The 21,626-nt window shown below is 29.8% G+C and overlaps 1 protein-coding gene across 1 annotated transcript in view; it reads left to right on the forward strand.

The window, feature by feature from the left end:
• Positions 1 to 21,372, forward strand: part of LOC113551437 — a 51,423-nt gene extending 30,051 nt beyond the window's left edge. Inside the window, exons 4-12 of the mRNA XM_026953682.1 lie at positions 4,218 to 4,495; positions 5,988 to 6,203; positions 11,940 to 12,256; positions 12,604 to 12,807; positions 13,038 to 13,223; positions 14,072 to 14,501; positions 14,681 to 14,896; positions 15,558 to 15,679; positions 18,263 to 21,372. Coding sequence (XP_026809483.1) covers positions 4,218 to 4,495; positions 5,988 to 6,203; positions 11,940 to 12,256; positions 12,604 to 12,807; positions 13,038 to 13,223; positions 14,072 to 14,501; positions 14,681 to 14,896; positions 15,558 to 15,679; positions 18,263 to 18,590 — 2,297 coding nt within the window. The 3' untranslated portion in view covers positions 18,591 to 21,372. The remainder of the gene's footprint in view (positions 1 to 4,217; positions 4,496 to 5,987; positions 6,204 to 11,939; positions 12,257 to 12,603; positions 12,808 to 13,037; positions 13,224 to 14,071; positions 14,502 to 14,680; positions 14,897 to 15,557; positions 15,680 to 18,262) is intronic.
• The last annotated feature ends 254 nt before the right edge of the window (positions 21,373 to 21,626 follow it).

Raw genomic sequence — 21,626 nt, forward strand, 5'->3', positions numbered from 1 at the left:
TATTTACAGTTTAATTATTTTAATTAATAGAAGTGTCACATTTAAAAGTACTGTGTGTAAACTATGAAACAAATAAAAATACTTAAACCACGATAAGTATATTATGTTGATTAAATTAATAAAGAATTATGAAAATATATTAAAATTATTATTATTATATTATATTATTAACAAATATTTATTTTTATTAATAATTGAATAATTTTCATCATACGTATATATAAAAATAAAGTTAGACATTTTTTTTTTTAAAGTTAAGTCATTTTAAAATGTGGTTAACGTTGAAGGTAATAAGCGATAATATTCATAATAAAGTACACAATAGTTATTTATATTTATACGGATTTCGGAGCTTAACTGTAACGTATATATTGATAGAATATTTTATTATTATTTTTATCATAAAATGTTTATATAGTTAATTAATTTTTTTATCACGAAAAATATTTTTCTATTGTTTCTTCTGGACATATAGGTACGCTTATTCAGAATATTCTAATTTGATTCTATTAACGTTAACGCTAACGGTAACGATGAATTATCTCGTCTTTCAACATTATTGTTCATAAATTTATTATGGTTATAGTAACCATAGTACAATGCTAAACGTTACTTCTCATCAATCATAGTGATCGGACTTCTATAGCATTAACCCGCCATTAGATTTGCTTTGAATGTTGAAGAGGCCAAAGCCCAAAAGCAAATCACCCTTTAAATTTTCGCGTATTCTTTAAACGTAATATGTCCTATTTCCTATACTATAGGGCCTATAATCTAAACATTTTTCTTTTTTTTTTTTTTTATAATTTTTAAATACCTACTTCAATTTCAATTTTGCATTTTTTTAGATTTTAAGTATAACAATAAATGCTTTAATTTTCCAATTATATGTATATTTGTGTGATTTTTTTTCAATCTTCATTTGTTGGATCACAGAAACTAAACTGCTACAATGTTCAACTATTACAAGGGAATCTTTTAATCTTTTTTAAAAGTATGTTAAAAATTAAGGAGGGAAATGTATCATATTAATTGTTATGTTCTATTTATAATTAAAAATATATTAATCATAGGGACTCAAAACTTTTCCTCCATTATGTGTACGTATTGTTAGTATCTAAATACAATAATGTTTTCAAAATATTAAAACTAATTTTAAACTATTTATACCGTTCTTCTGTACGTTGCTATTGGTTTATATAAGTTAATAAAAATAATTATTTTAATAATATATCATATTATGAAATGTAGGATGTTTTTTGGCATACCTACCGTATTAGTATACTAATAGTAATATAACTAATACCTATATTTAAATGATAGTGTATCCTTAAAAATGTATGTTCACCAATTCTACTAGGAATTATTTTTCTTGTGTAATGATTTATAATTTAATTCAAATTTAATACATCCATTATGGTGACCCCAACTTGACATTTATATTATATAGCAAAGCGATTTTGAAAGGTTTTTGAATAAATTTCACAGTAAGAAGTCTGATTAATTAAAAATAATGTTGGCAGTATTACTATAATATAATACAATACTGCTCGTTCAATTGTCATAGTAAATTTCGAACTATTTGAATAACTTTCCATTAGTGCATATACATTAACTATATCAAACAATTTATAAGAAATACATGTTAGTGAATTCAAAATGTTTCCTTTAACCGTTTAATGGAAATATGATGATAAATGCCATTAAATTTATTTGGAAAATTACCCAATGACAACAAATGTGTAATGTTTAACAAACGTTCAATAATCTAACATGCAATAATATGTTCGTTTACATTTTGTTATATTTTCATATTTATTTTACAACAAAAAAATATAATATGTAGTGAACCATTTATACGTTCTTACATTTTACGCTATTTATATTTGTTTTATTAATTTAACAATATAATATGTTTTAATTTTTTAACAAAAATATTCAAACGTTATGCATATATGCATAATATGTATTCATTTCAAAATCCGAATATTCTCGCAGAATTTTAAAAAGTGATTAATATTTATATATTCAAATATAATTTGATCATCAAGTAAACTTGAACATAATTTTTTTTTACTTCAAATGATTACAAATTTCATTATTTAAATTGAAATTAAAATCATGCTCGAATTGCAGTTTGTTTATTTTTCGTGTTTAAATTCGTTTCAAGCTATATTTTAATGTACGTCATAATACGGTTATTGGTTACATTATGTTACGGATAAGTCATTTAAAATTAATCTCTTTTTTTTGTGTACGAAGGTTTTATTTAAATCAAAGGCAGTGTAGATTTTTGTACACATGCTTATCTGCATTAGACCAAACAGAAATATGAATATATGTCTACCTGAAGTGTATAATATAAAGCTATGGGGTTTTATTCGTGGCATATACTATATATACTACTAAATCCCACAACGACCCTCGCCGTGAAGGTACCGCAAATTGTGTTCGTTGTTTACTTTTTCATCGGTAGTCTGCGATAATAGTTTAACGCTTGATATGGCGCTGGTCCCAAAGGTGTTTTTCGCATAAGCATTTGTTAAAATATATTGATTTCTATTTAATATTAGTCTGAGCCTAATTAATATTTGATATTGTTTGAAATTTGAATAGGCGATTCGTATTTTTTTTTATATTGTAGGTATTTTGTGTATTAATAAACAATACATAGTTATAAGTATTAGTTTGTAACTTTTAATTAAATGTCGGTAGATCAATTAGATGATTTACTTTAGTAAAAATGCACTCATTGTAATTTTTCATTTATTCATATGAAATCAAAAGAATTAAAATTAAAATCAATGGTAGTTGTTTTGTTAGACTCGATTACTAGGTTATTGTTCTCTACATGTTTACATTAAGTATTTACTTAATAAACTTTTTTTTAAATAGACCACAAACAGGCACTTTTTCAAAATGTATGTTCCTTATATATATATAAATATTTACCTATACAAAAAAATAAGTTTTAAGTTCCGTTTTCTAGTATGAAAATTGATTTTTTTCTCAGTTACCCCGGGTATCTCTCGAATATCACCATGACACCTTTTCCCCGTAAAGTAGCCGAATTCCGGAAATCCCTTTTGTATTGATACTGTTTGGTATAAGTTTTTACTTTTTTAAATTTAGTTTTATCTGATGTACCTAATTATACACAGAAACGTGTTATAAACAAAATAAGTACAAATTTGAGTTTGAGTGGGAAAACTTGAACATTTATACGTCTATGTGTCGGAAAAATAAAACTTTCGATGAGACCTATACTTAAATTTTATAAAAATATCATATTATTTATCATTGTTATTTCAATACCAATAAATTAAAATGATTTTTATTTTTATTTTTAGCAATTTATTAATTAAAATATATTTTATAACCTACCGTCTCAATAATGCGAATATATGATTTATTATTTTTTAAATTTATGTAGTGTACATCGCTTATAATTATATATTTCATAAAATAGTGATCATTCCCATTACCCATTGTAAGCATATTTATATTTAATTAAGACGACTAAAATTGTCTGTTATATTGTGTTTGGCACGTAAATCTGCTAAACTATCTAATCGCTTTGCGATTTTCACGACGGAATGACAAACGACTTGAAACGGCCATAAAACAACACGACAAAGATTTTACGTACGACAGGAGTTCGCTCAAATGACCGTCGTCATCTTCTCGGTCGAATTTGGAGACACTCAAATATACATTACATATACTTTAGTAAGCTCTAACTAAATAATAATATAAAAACAACTCGTGGTACACCGAAAATTGTATTTAGCGGTAAATAAAAACTATACATTATAGTATTATAATATACCTAACCTATCTTATACCACTTATTTTATTTTTCTTAAAATCAATAAATTGATTCAGACTAACGAAGTATTAGATGACACTTAAACTGCGTACGGTGTAGAATTTAGGTGCATAAGTAATGGTCGACTATGGTTTTTATACATTGTATAATTATAGCTAATCAGAAACCATGGTTAACATAATATTACAGGTTTTAATTGAATTATGTGGAAAAAAATTCACCTTTGTTGACTGACGAATGGCCTTTGTTTGGAATTTATGCAACCTTTGTTGCCTCAGCACCAGCTTAAATTTATATTGCATTACCGTTTGATATGCAGATTAATTACATTATTTCTCGCACTTTACGATTAAACTTTTCCCTGATATCACCCGTTTGTGTGCCGCAGGAGTAAACGAATCGTTTCACATGGGTGACCTGATGGAAGGCACGTACTGCTCGCGGATATTTAGCAACTGCGACAAGAAGAGGTGCGTGCTGCAGTCGCCTAATTACCCTGGGCTCTATCCCCGAAACTTGACTTGCTACTACGCGATCCGACAACACGCGATACCGTATGGCCACCAGGCGCTAATATCTATCACACAGCCGTACAGTCGACTGGTGTCGATCAAGACGGACCGGACGAATCCCGAAGGAGCCGACCCAAAGCCCGTTGAACGAAAGGTATGGATAACCGATAATCGCAAAGCCGTGTGTCGAGCTATTTTCAAACTCCCTCCCCCCATCAATGAAACATTATAAACTCATTGGTATGTCGTCGGTTGTATATATTTCAAATACTGATATAAACAATAAACTGGATTTTCAATTTATCATAATAATTGAAGTCAAAATCCGTCAGTTTTGTAAGAATTATAGTTTTTATCATAGAAAAATTTCATTTTTCTGTGGTATTGCCTATAATCGGAAAAAATAAAATAAAGATATATTAATAAATATTTATATACTTATCTGTAATTTACAATACTTAAATTCGTTTAAATTTGGCGGAAAACAATGACTTCATTAATTTCAAGAGTAAGCATATCAGATCTAGTGTATTGTCTATATCTATGGTCTCTAGTATTATATTGTCATATTAGCGTATAGATGACTAAAAAAAAAAAACAACACTAAGAGTAAGAGATAAGAATTTGAGTATGACACTTTTCAACGTAATTTGTTAATAATAATATTACGTATTGAAACGAATTCAATAGTTAAATGATGGGTCAATGTATTATCTATTAATATCGTCCTATATTAATCAATCGGTTTTGTATTCTATTTTGTTACACTCAAATAGATTATTATAAAATTTGGAAAATTATATCGTTTTAATGTAATTTTTCGTTGTATAAAAATCAGTAACAACAAATATTAAATCTCATATCCCTATAGGCTATACTACGATATTCTATCGGAAATTGAAAGAATTTACGTCATAACTCAAAATATTATTCTAAATCGCTACGTAGATAGCGTATTTGTTATAATAACTTATATCAGCAGCTATGCATTTAAAATAATTTTCAATCTACGTAATTCAATAAAGGACAATATATTTTCAACTTTTTGTGGGATATAATATCACGTACCTACTGCTTATATATGTGTTTTTCATCTATAAAAAAACATTTTAAAATAAAATTAGATTTTAAGTTTACGATTTATATTTAAATTCTAACAAAAGTGTTCAATTTAATTTACTATATCCTATATATTTTCTGACCTTATTATTTTTCCGCTAAGTCCATTTACATTTAATTAACTCGAGGTACAAAACAGTTTCCAGCAAAATATTGTTATAACAATTATTATTATTAGGTTATTTCCCCAATAGAACCCTTTTAATAATAAATGATTCTATATATATAATTTTATACTGAATTGTTGAAAAATTAAACTTTGAGCATTTCACATAATATAGTGTATTCATAAAAAAGGAATATTAAAACAAAATTACTGAACGGGAAATTAATAGTGAACCTTATTGCAGTACATTTCAGAACTTTTGATCTGATGAATGATGAACTAATGAGCTATAATTATTGATGATGTAATACTTTAAATTTAAAATTCATCTAAAATATCTAAATCATAAAATGTATTATTACGTAAAATAATAAGTATTTCGATTTTACTAATGTTTTTTTAATTAAAAAAATCTATACAGGATTGGAGCAAGTGCGACAATGTACCTGATTTTGTGACCGTTTATGATGGATACACAACTAGAGATCCGATTTTGTTGAGGTTTTGCGGATCCGGTGAAACTGTGCCTGTGACTACGTCTAGTGGGCCTGAGCTGTTAGTTCAGTTTTCTACGTCACCGTACGGCACTCTGATGTATCCGTTCGGCCCATTACACGGATTTCAACTTCAAGTACAAGTAAGTGCACATTTTAAACGACAGATATATTTTAAGACTTTATACTAACGCTGACTTCTGGCGAACTTAGTAGTCTGCTTTGAATGTAATAGTAATATGTATTATATAATATTATAAAGTATATGGTTTTGTCTATATTTTACATTGTTACTGAGACGTTTGAGGTACACGTTATTCAATAATAAATCCCCACCTATATCCATATATATATATATATATATAGTTATATATTTAAATATTATTTAAATGCCTTCAATATTAATTACAAATGTAATTGATTACCTAATTTCAAAAATAAACCAAAAAGTGTCTATGAATTCTGATTGTCATTTGGAAGTTTGAAATGTATTAATTTTATTTATTAGAGCTGATTTTACCCTATTCGTGCCAACATTTCATTTAAATGTACAACAATGAATTTTGTCATAATGGGTATAATGTAGTACGCAATAAATGACGTTATGAATGCGGTAAAGTTGATAAGTTGATAAGTCTTGTTCATATCTGATTGAATTCTTATGAATTTTATCTAAACTTTTTAAAAAATAGAACACAAATATAAATACTATATTTGTATAAACCGTATATTTTTTACTACTTATCAAGTGAATTTATAATTTTCGTTCCATCTAAATACACTGAATGTCTAACAAAAAATATTTTAATTGTTAGTAATAGTTTAAATTAAATATATTTTAAAAATAATAATTGAGTAAACATTTTAAATACTTTTGAATAATGTTGTAATTAAAATACATAATTTTTAAAAACAAAAAGTATTGATAATAATAAAGTTGATAAAATGTAAACAGTATGTGGATTAACTATTGGTTGTATAAGTATATAAACAACAATACACTATTTTCTACTCAAGAAGTTATACGTATGCTGTGTATTAAGATTTGTAAACAATAATGTAATTATAAAATCACTTTAAGTCTTAAAGTTTATAAAGAAAACTAAACTTATAATTAGTTTTTATCAAGGTATCGGTAAATAAATGAGATGCCCGACCAACGGTATATCACAAACTTGCAAACAATTTAATAATTATTAAATGGGCTTGAATGCACGAATATTATATTATTCTCTCGCATGAATAAAACGTTTAAATGACTTTTATTCTGATAGATATTACGTATACTTACATTATCATATAGGAAGTTAATATTAAGAGTTATTATCGTTTGTTTTTCATTTTGAAATTGTATTTCCGTCTACTGTACATTGAAAATTATTTTTTAAACACATTTTTTCTAAAGTATCAAGGTTATTAATATTAAGTTTTATATATAATTTTAGTGCACGCTTTTGACCAGGATTTTACTTTTTTTGTATCATCATAGGGACTATTTTTTAGGTACTTATTTCTTAAACTATTATATTAATTAAATATTATCAAGTACAATAGTAATATTATGTATGCATAATTCAATGGTTATATTGTGATCTTTTTTGAACTTAATATAAATAATAGTATATAATTCATTTTTCTAAAAATATATTATTTTGTTTGATTTATTAACTCGGCGTTTTACATGGGTTACTTTAAAGAGAAGTAATAAGCTTATATAATTATAATTAATTATTACTTATTCTTCGAGATATTTCAATAATACACTAATACATATATGTTATGTATTTATTATGTATTTGCATTATTGTCACACAGCGCTTTAAATAGACTATTCAGGTACACTATACACAGTTATTGTCGCATTTGTTTTCCTGGGATTTTATAAATGTGATTATGTTAAAATACGTCGAAATACGATATGAATGAGTTAATATACCACGGAGGGGGAGGGGCAAATAATATAAAGCAGTATTCTCAAATATTTCGGAAACATTGATAAATGATTGGAAGGGTAAATGGTAGTGTTTTATTTTAAATCAACTAACATATTTTATCGCAAACAAAATATAAAGGTAATTAGGTATAAATAGGTGATAATTCCACATATTACCCCAGGTAAAATAGTATAAAATCAGCACCATCGCATTCTGTCAATTTAAAACAATTAAATTTCACTTAGAACAAATAAGAATTAATGATGAAATAATTTTAATAAGAAAACAATAGGAATTTTACAAATTTATTTATTAATTTATACATTTAGAAAAAGTCATTAATAAATATTAACAATAATAGGCACTACATCACACTTTTCAATTCATTATCAATATTATCATCAGTACTTAGTATCTATTATCTACTATCTACTATAGTGAACTAAATAGCTTGCTGTATTTATAGTTTTAGTATGTGAGGCTATGCCACTCTATGGGTTGGATGATTACTACCACAGTAGCACGATATATTTTAAACTATGATTAGTGGTTACTATAACTTATGTTACTAAGTAACTTACTGTATTATATAACAAAGTAGTATCACAGCCACGATAATACAATAATATGCTGATATCGCATCAAAACAGATAATAGATGGTTATGTATTAAAACTCAACAATACAATCATAAAATTGTATTTTATACCTAAAAAAAATAAAATTTGTATAAAAAATAATTTTCAAGTCAGCGAGCATAATAACAACCATTATTTATTTCAGACCTTCTATTCCGGTGGAGGGGGTATCGTACATTTTCAGGGAGATATGCAATAGTAGTAAATAATAAAGTGAAGTAAAAATATCGAATAATTTTTTTCTCCGGGGAGTATTAGACAAACTTACAACACTCGACCTCCCTACCAACTTGATTGTATCACTGCTGTTTGGTATACGTAATGTCCATGATGGCTAAATACAATTTTTGTTATCTAATGAAAATTGAAGTAATGAGCAATATTTTTCATTTAATGAATAAATATTGTAATTAAATTAAGAACTGTATTGAACTTAATCATCAACAAATCACGTTTGTTAAGACCACTATATTACAGTATACTTTTTATTAAAAGTATAAACACAAAGAATTGTATGAAAACACATGATAACTTTTCCATTAGGATATTTTTACAAACAGAAAAGCTAACTTATTATAAAAATCAATATCCACTCATCGGTAGACATCCTGTACGCTGTTAGTGTATGCAGTATACCTATTTACATATTGTAGTGTGTATTCAAATTAAGGATATTTCAATAGATGTTTGACCAAGCGATAACATTTACAACACGGAATGTTTTATCTTGCTCTTCGAGATAGGGTTCAATCCCGTAGGCATATTATGAAAATACTTAAAAAAAAAAAAATAAGAATACAAACAAACCTTTCAAGCGTAGTTCACGCTTGAATAGTAAATGATGTGGATCCAAGTAAACCAAGACAGGACTCTACATTATGTAAATACGGTTGTCGTCTTCCAAAATGCACGTATCAAAAAGGTGAATGTAAAGTTTTAAAATTAAATTGTGAATTTTATCTCGACGAATAAAAAACCATTACAAAATTGAAACAATATACTTTTTTTAAAAATCGCTTGTGCAACGTGATTTATCTTAAAATTTTAAAAATAATCGTAGTTGTATCTATTTAAAGTAAATGTTCGAGTTTTTAGTAACAAAGAGTCGTGGATATTTTAGGAAAGATAATTAATTCAATATTACGTAATTTAAATATGCCATGTTGATTGTGAAAAGATATAAGTATATTTAAAATATATAACAATTAAATAATGATTTTTTAAATTAACTATTTAACTAGTCATTAAAAAATATAAAATATTTTTATCTATAAGTAAATTTATTACACGCAGTATTATACTATCTATACATCAAAACATGATAAAGTTTACAAGCACTGCGATTGTTGAAGTTCTCCAAAAGTTTAAGGGCGTTCCAATAAAAGTTATCAATTAAAATCAAATAAAATAACACCAAAGTATATTTTATAAATCAATCAAATGTAATTTTAATCATAAATACCATGATTTTTATTTCGTGAAATGTTAGTTATTGTTCACTTGATTTTCTTAAATTTGTATATGTATTAGTATATTAATTTTTCAATCTATACATTTCGCATCTACTCTTAAAAAAATAGTCTATAACAAAATTAGCAAAAAAAGCATATGCCTCTATAATACACATGATTACGAATCAATAACAATACGGATATATTTAATTCATTATGATATTATTATTGTGTTAGAATGCTAATTAAAAAAAGAAGTTGTTATTTTTTTTTTACTTTCTTGATTTTTAATCAAGTAAGTATGGTAATTGAATTTTTAAAATTCCGAGCATTTTAATTAAATAGGGAAATGATAAAAATGTAACTCAGTTGTAATGAGTAGGTGAATAATTAAGCTAGCTTTAACATAAAGTATTAATGAGAGAGATCCGATATCACACCCAAGCGGTATAACAATTTAAATCCACAAAAACGTCAGCGGGAACAGTCCCATAATGTCTATTTTTTAACTTTTCTCCAAAATTATTATAGCTATAATATTAGTTGATAGCTCATTAAAAAGGGATTATTAGGTAAATACAAAATATGTGATTAAACATTAACAAAAAAAATTATTTAATTTTTCACATTTAAAAAAAATAGCTATTTTTTGCTATATTTTCATTTAGCATGGTAGATTACTCAAACTGGAGAACGGATTTTGTTATTTGGGGTCTTGATAGATTCACATTGGCTAGGAGAAGTGCTGTGTAGATTTTCAGAATTTTATCTTCAATCGTTAACTCACTACAAAGTTATAAAACTGAAAAACATAAAAAACACTCAATAAAATTTTTTTTTTTTTTAGAAGCTCTGTTGTGAATTAATTATAAAAGATAAAGTTCTGAAAATCTTCATAGAACTTTTCCTAGTCAATGTGAATCTAATAAGACTCCAAACAACAAAATTCGCTTTCCGGTTTCAGAGATCTATCTCACTAAATGGAAATGAAAATAAAATACATTATATATATATATATATATATATTACATAAAATTAATTAATTTCTAAAAATTTTAAATCAAGAAAGTTTACATAGTGATCTCTGACTCTGCAAGCGTTTTTGTATGGTGAATGAATAGTAAACTAACCAAGAATTTATTGTATTTGTCAAAACTAAATATTTAAAAAACATGACATAAATCTGTGTGTATAGTTAAAAATTTAAAATCATTTAAAAATAAATATTTGATGAGTAATTCTCATTTATAAAAATCATATATAACAATCTATTTCAAACAATAAAGCTTAATTAATTTTATAATAAGTACATTTTAGAACATTTCAATATAACAAAAAATATGATCATTGTTAATCATTATAATATATAATATATTATACATCTAGTAAACAATGCAATGTTAATCAACGGAACAATACAATACAGTCGTATTGCAATTGCATTACACATGTAAATATATTTTTAATATAAAATATAGTACAAAATCCAGAATAAGTATAAAAACATTAATTTATTTAAACCAAACAGCATTCAATCCAAAATAATTACATATTTTAAAAACATAAATAAAAAAATATAAATATATAGAATAACAGTCATTAAACACGAGTCCATAAAACAAAAAAATTATAAACACTATGGAAAATAATAATTAAAGGATGCTGTAAATTATGAAAAAAAAGCATTTAAAATATTGTATATTTATTAATACATTAGATAAATGATTAGCATATTATAATTTTTACTTTATATACTAATATTAGTTAAAAATACACTTAAATCGGGAAAAAAAAATATAATTTTATTTATTGTATGATCCATCGGTGTTTAATTTATGCAATACTTTGATTATTAAGGTGCACTTTGTGGAGATCGAATCGATCAAGTACACCAAAAATAAGCGGTGTGAATTCTGGATACGGAACACAGGCCGCGGTTGGTTGCACGCGCCTTATCACTCTTTACCGGAGAACACGACTTGCTGGTATCATTTGCAAGCCACTCCAGCCGGTATCGCGGCTGCCGGATATCCGGTGGATCGTGATTCCGGCTCCGGTCCCAGGTACAAGGTATGGGTATCCGTACTCAAGTTCTACGTGACAGGCCCTCAGACTCGAGACTGCTCGACCAACTTGATGGTGTGGGACGGAAACTCTTCTTGTCATCCATTCTGGTGAGTTGAACAGTTTGATATAAATGTTGATATTATTATTTATTTTTTCATATTTATAAGTATTTGTTTACGACTTGCATGCAGTCATGTATACATAATAATATAACCATACATGACGCTTCATCTCTTCATCCTTATAATATTATATCATCAACAAGTGTTTTTGTGTGATTTTACCTGTCTATTCTGTACAACAATACATAGTATAATATTTATTTTTAGATTGAAGTTATGACTTTTGTCATAAGTCTATACACGTTTTGTTTTTATAATAAATCTAATAAAAGGGTATAGATGCCCGTTAATACCTACAAATAAACAAATAAATATTATGTATTAACGTTTAGCGATTCGAGAAACGCCTCGTCGTCCGCGTACCAACACAACAACAGCACGCTGTTGGCCAACTACTGTCCCGGTCAAACGCCAAGGTCTTGCGATCATTTCCTATTGACTCGGCAACAGCGTCCGTGCACGCTATCCGAAAGTTTTCTGTCCACGTCCCGATCGCTTACAGTTCAATTGAACATACAGCACGCCACAGCTCTCAGGTAGGACGTTTGTCGTAACAATAAACACATAATCAAAATGTATATAGTGTACACACTAAGTTTTTATCGTTAGATTGATAAGTGGTTTAGACCTTTTGCTTTTGTGGTAAAAGCTTACGTGATCGGTACGCAGCGGTGGTGATTGTAGTGGTGGTGGTGTTAGTGTCTGTACACTATAGGCGATAGCGGGAGCTAACGACCGTTTTTGACACGAGCATTATTTTCCGCAGACCGGTATCGTTTAAAGCTCTCTACGAATTCGTCGACTTGCACCAGGACGGAAGCTCGTGGCCTGAAACTGGAAGTATGTGCTCCAGAATATTCCGAAGACCCACGCACTCGCCTTCTAGTACGATAGCTATCCGTTCGCCAAAAAATATATTTTTTTACGGAAGAGGAGGCAATAAAAATTTAAGGTAAATTTAATGCTTAATATTACATTAAGGTACTATAAATTATGAATAAATGTTACCTATACTATAAGCGTAAACGTATAATATACTTAGGTACGTAAAATATATCCAATAACACCACCCATCCACTGTACATATGAACAATGCCTAAAATATATCATTGTTAGTCTTATATCTTTCAAGTCCAAACAATACGAATAGTATCTATCCCTGGTTTCCATTATCTAAAACTCGAAAATTTATTGGTTCATCTGACAAGAAGTTTTATTGTTCGAGTTAACAACTTTACATATTTTCATCACCGTTACATTTCCACACACCCAGACATTTGGAATATTTATCAGATGTATTATATATTATATTTAGAGTGTTTTCACGACCGTACAATAATTGTCCAAACGGTAACAATAATCATTTATATACTATATTTTATTTTAAATACTACTAAATGCATTTCTTAAATAATTGTACGTTTTCTCTGTTCTTGTTTGAACAACTGTAATTGTATATTTATATTGTTTGCATTCGTGCTAATGCTGATGTGCTAATGTATTTTAACTTAAAGTCGCAAATATTTATTTTGCATTCCATTATCGTTCAAAAATGTCTGCTAAGTAGTCTTTAAACGAGCTTAATCAACAATAGTAAATAACCTTTGATATTCTTCACTTTTATTTTTGTCTAAATGTTATATAACATTAAACACATAAAATAGATTATATTTTACGTAGGTATAAAATTAATTTTTCAAATGAAAAATAAATATTCTGGTTGATACAAAAACTGAAAGACATCAATATTGTAACGATGTAGGACATATTTTCTAAACTTTTTTTAATGTTGTTATAAAGTTGCGTATTCAGACTGGAAGGACAGCCAGGTGATGTGGCTAAGGTGACAATACTGAAGATCGGTTCGGGTGACAGGAGTTGTTATAGCCGTTTGAACAAAGACCGAGGTACTTTACAGTGCGTGGGTGACATCGGATCGTCTCTGAGCGTTTTGGACGAGGTAAACGGCCCAAAGACCATGCTGGTGCCCAGACACTGTTTGTGTTCGACCAACACGTCCCTGTTGCCATACACGTTCGTCACACTGGGCTCAAAGGCTTCGATGGTGTGGGATGTATTCAACATGAACTCCACCGAAGACTTCCGGCTTCACTACTTCGAAGCCACCGTGCAGTTCGTCAGAAGAGAGGTGGTGCCGAAACGTTGCGAGGTGAAGAGCAACCTGCTAACTGGGCCTGGCGGCCATTTCACGTTTCACTCGCATCACAACGTAAGCACCGATGACGACGCGTTACTGTAATGCACTCTATAACCTTTATGATATGCCTTTTAGACTGTGATTATATACTACGAATATATTATTGTCGAATATTGTAATTAATTTCATTCGGCGTTGCTCGCCAGTTTTCGTGGCAAAACAACAACAATTATAATATTGTTTCGTTTCAGACCACGTGTGAATCTCACTTTGTCATACTCACGCAACAGAAGTACACCAACAGTTATCTGTACGCTAAATTGCCCGGACTGGCGATGCCGGATTCGTCGCACGCGGTGCCCAACAACACACAGCACGTACACTGCCCGACCAACAATCGGTTCATAGTGCATGCCGGCGACACGGTTCACACAGTCGTTTGTCCGGACCCGTACTACACAGTCGAGGTTTGGCACAAATAAATCATACATTTATAACTTATAACAGTGGTGGCCAAACTTTTTTTACCTCGGGCCATAAAAAAACTTTTTTTACCGCGGGCTTTTTTTTTACGTAAATTAAAATTCGCGGGTCAGATATTAAATGATGGCGGGCCGTAGTTTGACCACCACTGACTTATAATAGTCTACGATACTCGTTATATTATATTACAATAGAAAATAACAAAAAGTGTGGCAGTGAGTTATGACGAATTCTTAAATAAATTCAGACAAAATATATTTTATTAAAAAAAATAATAATGTTTAATTATTACAAACGAAATAACATTCCTTAAATAACCAATTGTATCATTTTTATTACTTCCGACAGCAGTATTGAAACTTGTATCAAAAAATGCATTGTACATCTATTATTATATAGATTTGATCGGAGTAACGACAAATATTCATAGTATATAGGCAACATTTTCACGACCAATAAAAATATATAAAACTATATGGCTATAAAGGTATAATTAAGATCTTTAATCGAGCAATTAGATCTATTCCAGTGTGTGACCACAGAGCTCTTTAATTCGTCAAAACCCGCTGTGACGCCTTGTATAATATCGTAATGTTATCATCAAAGTCCCAGAGAACCAAAAGTTTATGATCACCGTGTATTCAGGTGTTTTCAGATGGATGGCACACCAGAGACATAATGTCGAATTCCTCACGAGACATCGTCATCGAGTTCATTCCAATGGATCCTGGTTCGTACACAGTTTCTTGGATACAACTCTCGTCCAGGTATTTTTAAATCTTATATTCTCTTAACCAATTGCGTACGTTAGTTAAATATACTTTATCCTAATCATCGTTGTCGTTAAACAGTGGTTAAGACCTTAATACGAATTAGTGTTTGCCACAAAGTACGGATATCTGACTTAAGACCCACTCATTAAACTATAGATTAATTAATATTAATAAATTACAACGACTTAATGATACTACATTATGTATTATGCTTTAAACCCGGGCTATGGCACAAGATAATACCTAGCGAAACATAAGTTATTTTTACAAGTATATATTTTATACATTTTTGCTAAAACAAAATTAATTTGGTGAAAAAATAATTTCAATACGTGTATACAAACTATAAATACGAGTTAACTGTCCATAAATAACGTTTCGGAAAAATAGCAGCTATCCTTAAATTGTTTATTGTTTAATTTTTCAATACATTTTAAATATTTATGTATATATAATATTTCAAACTTAAAAAATCGTTTATACAAAACAATACCTAAACTACGTAATAGATGTGGTAAAATATGCAACACTGGTTGCGTAGTGTTTCAAAATATCTCATGAATTACTAACTAACTCTAATTGGGACCTAGGGACTCGTTTGACTAGGTCGTTAAAAAATTATTCCTACAAGCACTATATACCTTTCAGATGTACATTATATATAATAAAGTGTTTCCGCATCATAGCATAAAAGAGGTCTATAAAAAATAATAACAAATAAATCTCGGCTAAACGATCGATAGTCTTTCGTTTTTTATTCTATAATCATGTCACTAAATAACAATGTTAATATTATATTTTATAAAAATGTAACATTAAATATTACGAATTTACCTTAAGTTTATATTATAATAGTTAATTACACGGTCAAGTTAATTTAGCTGAATATGGTTGCCATTTTAACGTGAGTACCTATACAATATGTCTCGTATTTTTTCTTTATCTGCAATTTTACGCTCCACACACTGTATCGATTTCGACAAGAGTGCAAAAAATATATTATATTATATATCTACAATAATATAGCTTACGAGGTTTGAGAGACTTAGTCGACCTCAAAAACGTAAAAAAAAAGAAATCTACTACTTGTGTAGTGCGATTGACTCGTACATTATGGATAGAACAAAGTCTGCAGTATACCCTTATATGATACCAAACGTATCGTTTTTACTATTTCCTGTATACAAAAAGACACAAAGTGACAATTTTTTTTTTCTTAAAAAATGTAGTTTTATTTTTATCGTATACCTATACAATACAACAACGAGATCCGAAACAGTATGTTTAAATAATGGCACGATCCCTGTTGCAAACACGACTTCGATGAAACAACAATAGAAACGCGCATGAAATTTATAAATATTAACTAGGTCGGCTTTATTAAATGTTTTAATTTAAATTATGAGCATTTTAATATTGTAAATGTTATGTACATTTTTAAATGCTAGGTAATAACTTAATATTAGTATAACTAATGAGGCAAAAACACTAACACAAATTCATGTTAACAATAATACATAACACAACAAATAATATATAACAAGTAACAACATAATAACAAAACACATACGTATTATAAAACATTATAACACACGTTGATTTTATATTTTTTCCACGCGATAACCAAATTACTATTTAAACAAAAAATAATTTAAATAATTCAATGATTATAATTTTGCGAATGTTGAATAATCATGATTAGTTTTAAATATACCTGAAAAAAATACTTAATAAAATGTATTTGTTGAAAACAAGTTTGTATATATTACTTACACTTATTATGTATGATATGTCAAAAACCGCTGAGACCAGAGCAAAGAGGTCGCGTTTGTATTACGTTGAGAATGGCCCTGAATTGTTGTATATACATTTTATTAGTTTTTACAATTTTGTAAAGCGTGTAAAAAACACCCGGCCCCGAGCATGATTTTATTATGTGTCTCGGCATTGGTGAATAATTATTGGCAGTAACGATTTTACGGTAAATTGCCTTCCCCGCGGAAGCCCTTACTACCAACCCATGAAAATGAGTAAATACATAATAACTTTAATAGTTATCGCTTATAAACATTTTTCTATTAAATATACAGTTAAGTTTTGTATATTTTATCTTTCATATAATATAATTGCAATGACAACTAAAAAAATAAATAAATAATTATTATTATTAATTATATACTTACTAAAAATAAACTCGGTTATTTAAAAAAAGTTTTTTATATTTTTCTTCCGCGTATTTTGTTTATAAATATTTTAAAACATGGATATTAAATTTCAAGTTGCAAAAGAGGGCGACCGCCGGGTTGGAAGATTACAGGGAGCAGAGCTTATAACAAATACAAATTTTTCATTTAATAATATATGTATGTATAAAGTATATTGCACAATATTAAGTTACTTTTTGTGTACCAACAAATGATGAACGGGAAAAATATTCCAAATAGCTTCGCTTCTATATCATCTCCCCCCCCCACCTTGGATTTGTTATCAAGAACCACTTCCTCGAGTTAAACTTTGTTACAATAACAGTTTTGTTTTTGTTTTTTTTCCACGTCTTGTTTCCGGAATCGAAAATAGGATCCGAGCCGACGGCCCATACTGCCACAGCCAGTGCCCGGAGCTGGACGCGTGCATCAACGAGTCGCTGTGGTGTGATGGCGTGGAACACTGTCCGTCCGGTTACGACGAGTCTTTCGGGTACTGCATGCACCTGCTGTATACGCACCTGGTGTACAGCATCGCACTGACCGTGGCCATCGTCATAGTGGCCGTGTCGTCGGGGCTCACCGTCCTGTGGTTCCGGCGGTTCCGTTCGTCGTCGACGGCCGCGGCCGGCTGCCGGAGCGCGTCCGCCAAGTCCGCCGAGACGGAAGCGGTCATGTCCGGGCGCGACGTGGTTTACTGACATAAGGTCAACGACGTAGTGCACTACGTCGAATACGATCGCGTCACCACCGTCTGATCGGCAGCGGGCAAGCGACTCGAACGAGAAATCTTTGCCGTCGTCGTAACAGTCATCGTCATCGTCGTCATCATCATCATCATCGTAACGCGCGTGCCTCTTATCATACATAATAATAATATACCTCCACTAATTTATACCGTAATTGCCGTAGCGATGTGCCTGGTCAACACGTGGCTAGTACTCCATACTATTATAGGGTATAGCAATATACTGCCGTCTATCATTAAATTATTACCAGTAAATGTATAATAGCTAAGTACAGCGACTTATTATTATTGAAGGATCTGTTAAGATACAGGCATAGAGCGTCTCGAACCACAGGATAGTTTAATGCAATGGAATTTCATTTTTCGAGCGTTATACTGTCGCCCCCCCTCCTCACCCACCAATCTCTCGCCGAACTGGCTTGGCGTTTTTCGCGTAAGACCCGCTCTAGCTTGTGCCAATCCGGGATAATAGTAAGCCGGGATAATCACCAAAAGTGTACTATCACGCATTCATGCGGTATCCTTGGTCGAAATACTAGCTTCGTGTAAACAGGGAATTTGAGGAGAGACATTTATTATTATTTTTTGTACGTTTTCGGGGGGAAAAAAATCTGATCTGAAAACGTCCTCTGCGGGTATGGCCCATTTAGTAGGTACCCATGTAAATTATGGAGGTGTGGTGTGCAATTATAGTGGTACAGCGTTTTCGCTGCGAAAGTTGGTGATTTACACGAGTACCGTAATCCAAGACCGACACTCGTAGTCGGAGTATTGAATATTTTCGGAAAAAAAAAACATTATGTCGCGCACCGTGTGGAAATTACTTGGTCTAAATGCGTGCGACTGATGTTGTACGCGTATATATACTTTGTTATTATTATATTCTCTCTCGCTCTCTCTCTTTCTAGTCCAAATCACATGGTTCGCAGAATTCGGGCAACGGAGTGCCAACGCCTCCTCGTGTACCCGTCCCACCCCGCCCATAGCCAATATCAACCCTGACCAGCGGGGCGTGAAATCGACGTTATTGCTCGGTCCAAACATATATTATCTGACCCGACCTAGTTAATTCTTTTTACGCCATAGACACCGTCACCGCCACCGCCGCCGTTCAACGGTCGCCAAATTTCGGTCGTAATTTTCTGACTCGTAAAAACAAAATATTCGAACCGTACAATATCGTTATTATATTATTTACGTACACAGCACACTCCCTTTGGACGGTGGCCGGTGGGTAAGGGGTATAGAAGTGAGGGTGTACATCTCTATCTGGCGGTAGGTTTTTTTTTGCACTTTCACACGAAAGTCCAGTATTATCTCACAAACACGAACCCTCGGACGTACGAGATTAAACTAATATAACGCGATGCGCACATTACATACCGGTTACGTAATAATAATAATACATCCTATATGTCGGTAAGACTTCCCCTAGTTGTTCAACCTCCGCAGTCTAGATACCAACGAAACTTTCCACTTTTGTACATTATAACACGCAGTGATTTTTTTCATCACCAAACTGTCATTTTCTAGGAAAAAATATTTTTTTTATTTTTACTTTTTGTTAAAAGTTTGTTTAGTTTTTTTAAATCTTTTAATACTTGAAACGACCATATATATTTTGAATATGGTATTATTCCCAATTGGAAAATAATATTGTCCGATTATTTCAATGTATGAAAATCGCACGTTTTCGAACCAAAGTCGATTAGCTATAATAGCATTGTATTAATACATGAACGCAATAAAATGATACAAGATTAGATACCCAGCAAGCTGCCGGTGCATTCAGCACTGCGCCGCTTATCTAAACTTTAATAGGTACTTCTAAATACTATAAGTTTTGTTCAAGGTTCAAGGTTAGATTTGTATATGTGAAATTAAAATAAAAATGATTTAAGAAGTTTAAAAAAAAACTTTGAGTTGCAATGAATTGAAATTATTAATTTAAAATAACATTTTCAAAATTGACAGTTTTTTGATTAAAAAAATAATCACCAGCATATAAATATTGTGTATATTAATGATATTATGTATACATAAGTATACATCAAATGTACAGGCTTTTGCGCGTTTTTAATTAAATATACGTATAAAACTTATACAACGTACATATATTTCGTGATCCATTTGGACCGGGCCGCAAAGAGATCATAATTGGAAACCTTTAAAGAGCGTGTGTATACCAGCATCTACCTATATATTATTACCAGCTACAGAGCGTATCGCAAAGATTTACTAATTTATAAAATGGCGGTGTAATTGAATTTACGCATTAGATCTCCCCCCTCACATTTTTAATTAATTAGTAAATTGTGTATGGCTATTATTTTTTGTTGTAAGTAGTTTATATAGTATATGTGTAGCCTACACATGGGACGCGTATATTAGGTAGCCATTAGGTGCAATCACGATGTACAAAGTGGTTCAAAAGATACGTCTTTTTTATTCTTCAATAATACGTACATTTACTTGATTTTGGTCATTCTTATAAATAGATACACTTACACTTATAAAGATCATATTTTCAAATACTTAGATTTCGATTATGATTAATGATCAGAAGGTATATCCCATATAAATAATTTTTTTCATATATAAAGGCCACCATTTTTTACTGTATTGTAAATTGTCAATCTGATGATTTCTTTTTAAATTATACCTAATTCGTTTAAATCGAAACTCAAATCATTAGTTTCTGAGTTATTTAACTTTAATGTAGTAGGGATAGAGAATAAGAGGATAGTTCTTTCTAATCGTTTTATATAAAATAAAAATAATATTTTGTTTAGTACTTATTATATTCAGATGATTGGATAATTTTTTCAAATTACATAATTTCAATAAATTAATAACTAATTACTTACTATTATTCTTAAATCATCAAATGATTTATAACTTTTATAAACTTATTATCATGGACTAGTATCATTAATTACTCAGAAACTACTTATGTTATTAGAATTCGAATTACAATATAAGTATAACA

The sequence above is a fragment of the Rhopalosiphum maidis genome, chromosome 2 (assembly GCF_003676215.2).
Source record: "Rhopalosiphum maidis isolate BTI-1 chromosome 2, ASM367621v3, whole genome shotgun sequence".
Taxonomy (NCBI): domain Eukaryota; kingdom Metazoa; phylum Arthropoda; class Insecta; order Hemiptera; family Aphididae; genus Rhopalosiphum; species Rhopalosiphum maidis.